The sequence below is a fragment of the Phacochoerus africanus genome, chromosome 1 (genome assembly GCF_016906955.1).
Source record: "Phacochoerus africanus isolate WHEZ1 chromosome 1, ROS_Pafr_v1, whole genome shotgun sequence".
In the NCBI taxonomy this organism is placed as follows: Eukaryota; Metazoa; Chordata; class Mammalia; order Artiodactyla; family Suidae; genus Phacochoerus; species Phacochoerus africanus.
In genome coordinates, this window is record NC_062544.1 from 247,750,474 (window position 1) to 247,753,529 (window position 3,056).

General features: G+C 37.1%; 1 protein-coding gene across 1 annotated transcript; it reads right to left on the reverse strand.

The window, feature by feature from the left end:
• Positions 1 to 649: 649 nt before the first annotated feature.
• Positions 650 to 1,165, reverse strand: LOC125113451 (eukaryotic translation initiation factor 1-like). The gene has a single exon (XM_047756176.1). The coding sequence runs from the start codon at positions 1,163 to 1,165 to the stop codon at positions 824 to 826; it is 342 nt and encodes a 113-aa protein (XP_047612132.1). The 3' UTR covers positions 650 to 823.
• Between the last annotated feature and the right edge of the window lie 1,891 nt (positions 1,166 to 3,056).

Below are 3,056 nucleotides of genomic sequence, written 5' to 3' on the forward strand. Positions count from 1 at the left end.
TCATCATTGATCATTGGGGGTTTTTTTACTTATTTTCTGAAAACAAGTTTTATTTAAATAAGGGTTTAAATACATTACATAACATTAAAACTGAAGGGGGGGAGAACACCAAAAAAACAATAAAAACAGTTTGTTACTTCACATGGCATTGGGCAGCTCTTGCTAGTAAGCTCTACAGCTACATGAACTAATAATCAGTTTGTAACTTGTTCCCTTGTCAAAAGTTTATCTCTGATAGTAGGTTGGCCTCACATTCTATTTGGACATTAACTAGTATATGTCTGGTCAAAAAGACCTTGGTGGCAAGCAAGATGTCCTATCACCTCTGTTCTAAGCTCTGCCCACCTGGTCACATTGGAGACGCCAGAGGATCTTGCCCTGATGGCCACAGCCTCCCTCTAGCAGTACAGCTGCCTTACCCCATCCTCCGCTCAGCTTCACTGAGGGCTGTTCAGGTGGTGACATTCTCTTAGGGCAGGAAACTCTGGAGAGGACTTGCTTAGGAGCTTCTGGACAGACATAGCCATCTGTGATCTTGGGGCTCTGGACTTGGCTGAAACATCACCTTATTGCTTTGTTTCAGGCTGGACACTGCCAGGTGCCTGCTGCTTGACCTCTGTTTAAATGAGGGACTTCCAGACTAGACAGCATGGCTCTTTTCAGTTTTTTGCATGAAGGAGTTACACTAGTCCAAGTTAAAAGCAGACCCCAAATGGTTACATTATACAAGCTGTGAGGTTTTTAAACTTGTGACAAGTGACAGAAGGGAAATTCTACTCATTGCAAGGAAATCCTCACTTAAGCTTCAGTGAGCCAAAAGCACTTAAAACCCATGAGTCTTCAGCTGGTCATCCTTAGCCAGTCCAATCTCTAAAAGGAACTGGCATATGTTCTTGCACTGGTCACTCTGTAGCTGAATTACTTCTCCATATTCTGGATGCTCAATTACAGTACCATTGCAGGCAAATTTCTTCTTAAACGCCTTCACTAGTTTCTTTTTATCGTAATCATCAGCAAGCCCTTGGCCAGTAGTAAGGGTTTTCCTGCCATTTCTCTGTTGAATTCTTATATGGATATAATCCTCAGTGCCAGCAGGAAGCAGATCATCACCCTTACTTGCATCAGCAAAGGGGTCGAAAGAGTGGAGGTTCTGAATAGCGGGCATAGGATAGGATTCCTTTGCCTTGGTGGAAACAGCCCACGGAAGGCAGCAGCGGGAGAAGGCGGGCAGGGGGTAAGGAGTGTTGGGAAGCAAAGGGGCTCAAGGGGGAGGTTGCTGCGTCCTCAGGGGCAGCTCAGTGACTGGGGACCATCATTGGGTTTTTAGTGGCATGTTGTTCAGTCTCCACATGTTTGTCCTTTTCCCATTTTTATTTCTGCAGTGGATTTCTTGTTTCATACCATCGTGGTCAGAAAAGTTGTATGAAATAATTTGTATCCTCTTCAATGCGTTGAGGCTTGTTTTCTGACAGTATATTGTCTATCCTATAGAGCAGTCCATGTGCAATTGAAAAGAATGCGTACTTTGGTTTTATGGATGTGGTGTCCTATAGATATCAATCAAATCCAACTGGTCTGTCATGTCATTTACGACTTATAATACCCTACTGATTTTCTGTTTGGATGAGAACATTGATGACCATTGATGTCTATATGTTTTTAAAGCCTCACACTATTATTATATTATTGTTCATTTTTCCCTTTAAGTCTGTTTGTATGTGCTTTATATATTTAGCTGCTTCTGTATCAAGTGAATATATGTTAACAAGTAAAAAATCTTATTCTTGTATTGATCTCTTTACCATTATATAATGTCCTTTTTGTCGTTCTCATGGACTTGGTCTTAAAGTCTATTTTGTCTGGTACGAGTGTTGCTACCCCTACTCTCTTGTCATTTCCATTTGGATGAAATCTTTTTCCTTTCACTTACTTTCAGTCTGTGTTTTTGCCCTGAAGTCTAGGCAGCATGTTGAAGGCTTTGGTTTTTGTTTTTTTGGTTTTTTTAATCCAATCATATACTCTATGTCTTTTGGTTGCAGTTTTTAGTCCACTGGCATTTAAAGTAATTATTCATAATATACTTATTTCCTTTTTGTTTGTTTCCAGTTGTTTTTGTAGTTCTTCTTTGTTCATTTTTTCTCTTTGTTTTTTCTTTTGCGGTTTAGTAATTTTCTTTTGTAATATGCTTGAGTTCCTTTCTTGTTGGTTTTTGCAATCCTGTTGTATGTTTTGATTTGTGGTTACCATGGAACTCAAGTATATCAACCCATAACTACCTCTATTTGCTTTAATCTAATGATCATAGAAGCTCAAATGCATTTTTAAAAATATACATTTTTAAACTCCCCTTCTGCACATGTTGTGATTTTAATGTCCTATTTTACATCTTCATGCTTATTCTTTTACTGTTAATTGTAGTTATAATCAATTCACCAAAAAAATTTTCTTAGCATATTCAGTTAACATCTTTTAACCTTTTTTTTTTAAGTATAGTTGTTTACAATATAGTGTTGGTTTCAAGTGTGCAGCAGTGATTCACCTGTATGTTTTTTCAGATTCTTTTAATGGATTCTTATAAGATATTAAATGCAGTTCCCTGTATAGTAAATTTTTTTGCTTATTTTTTTAATATGATAGTTCCTTTCTGTTAATACTATACTATTAATTCATCCTTCCTTCTCCCTTTTCCCTTTGATGACCACATGTTTGATTTCTAATCTGTGAGTCTGTTTCTGTTTTACTTCCACAAAAATTTTTGGTTGTTTTTAAAATCTCTGTAATGGCTTATTTAAGTGACTTTCAATCCTTTTATATATTTGCCATTCCTATTGTGATTGTTCCTTTCCTATAGATTCTTGTTTTCTATTTAGAGAAGACTCTTCAATATTTCTTTTAGGATAGGCTTAGTATTGCTGAATTCTTTTAGTTTTTGCTTGTTTGAGAAATTATCTATCGTTCTATTCTAAATGATAATCTTGCTGGATAAAGGATCCTAGTTTACAGGTTTTTCCCTTTAATGACTTTGAATATATCAGGTCACTCCCTTCTGGTCTGTA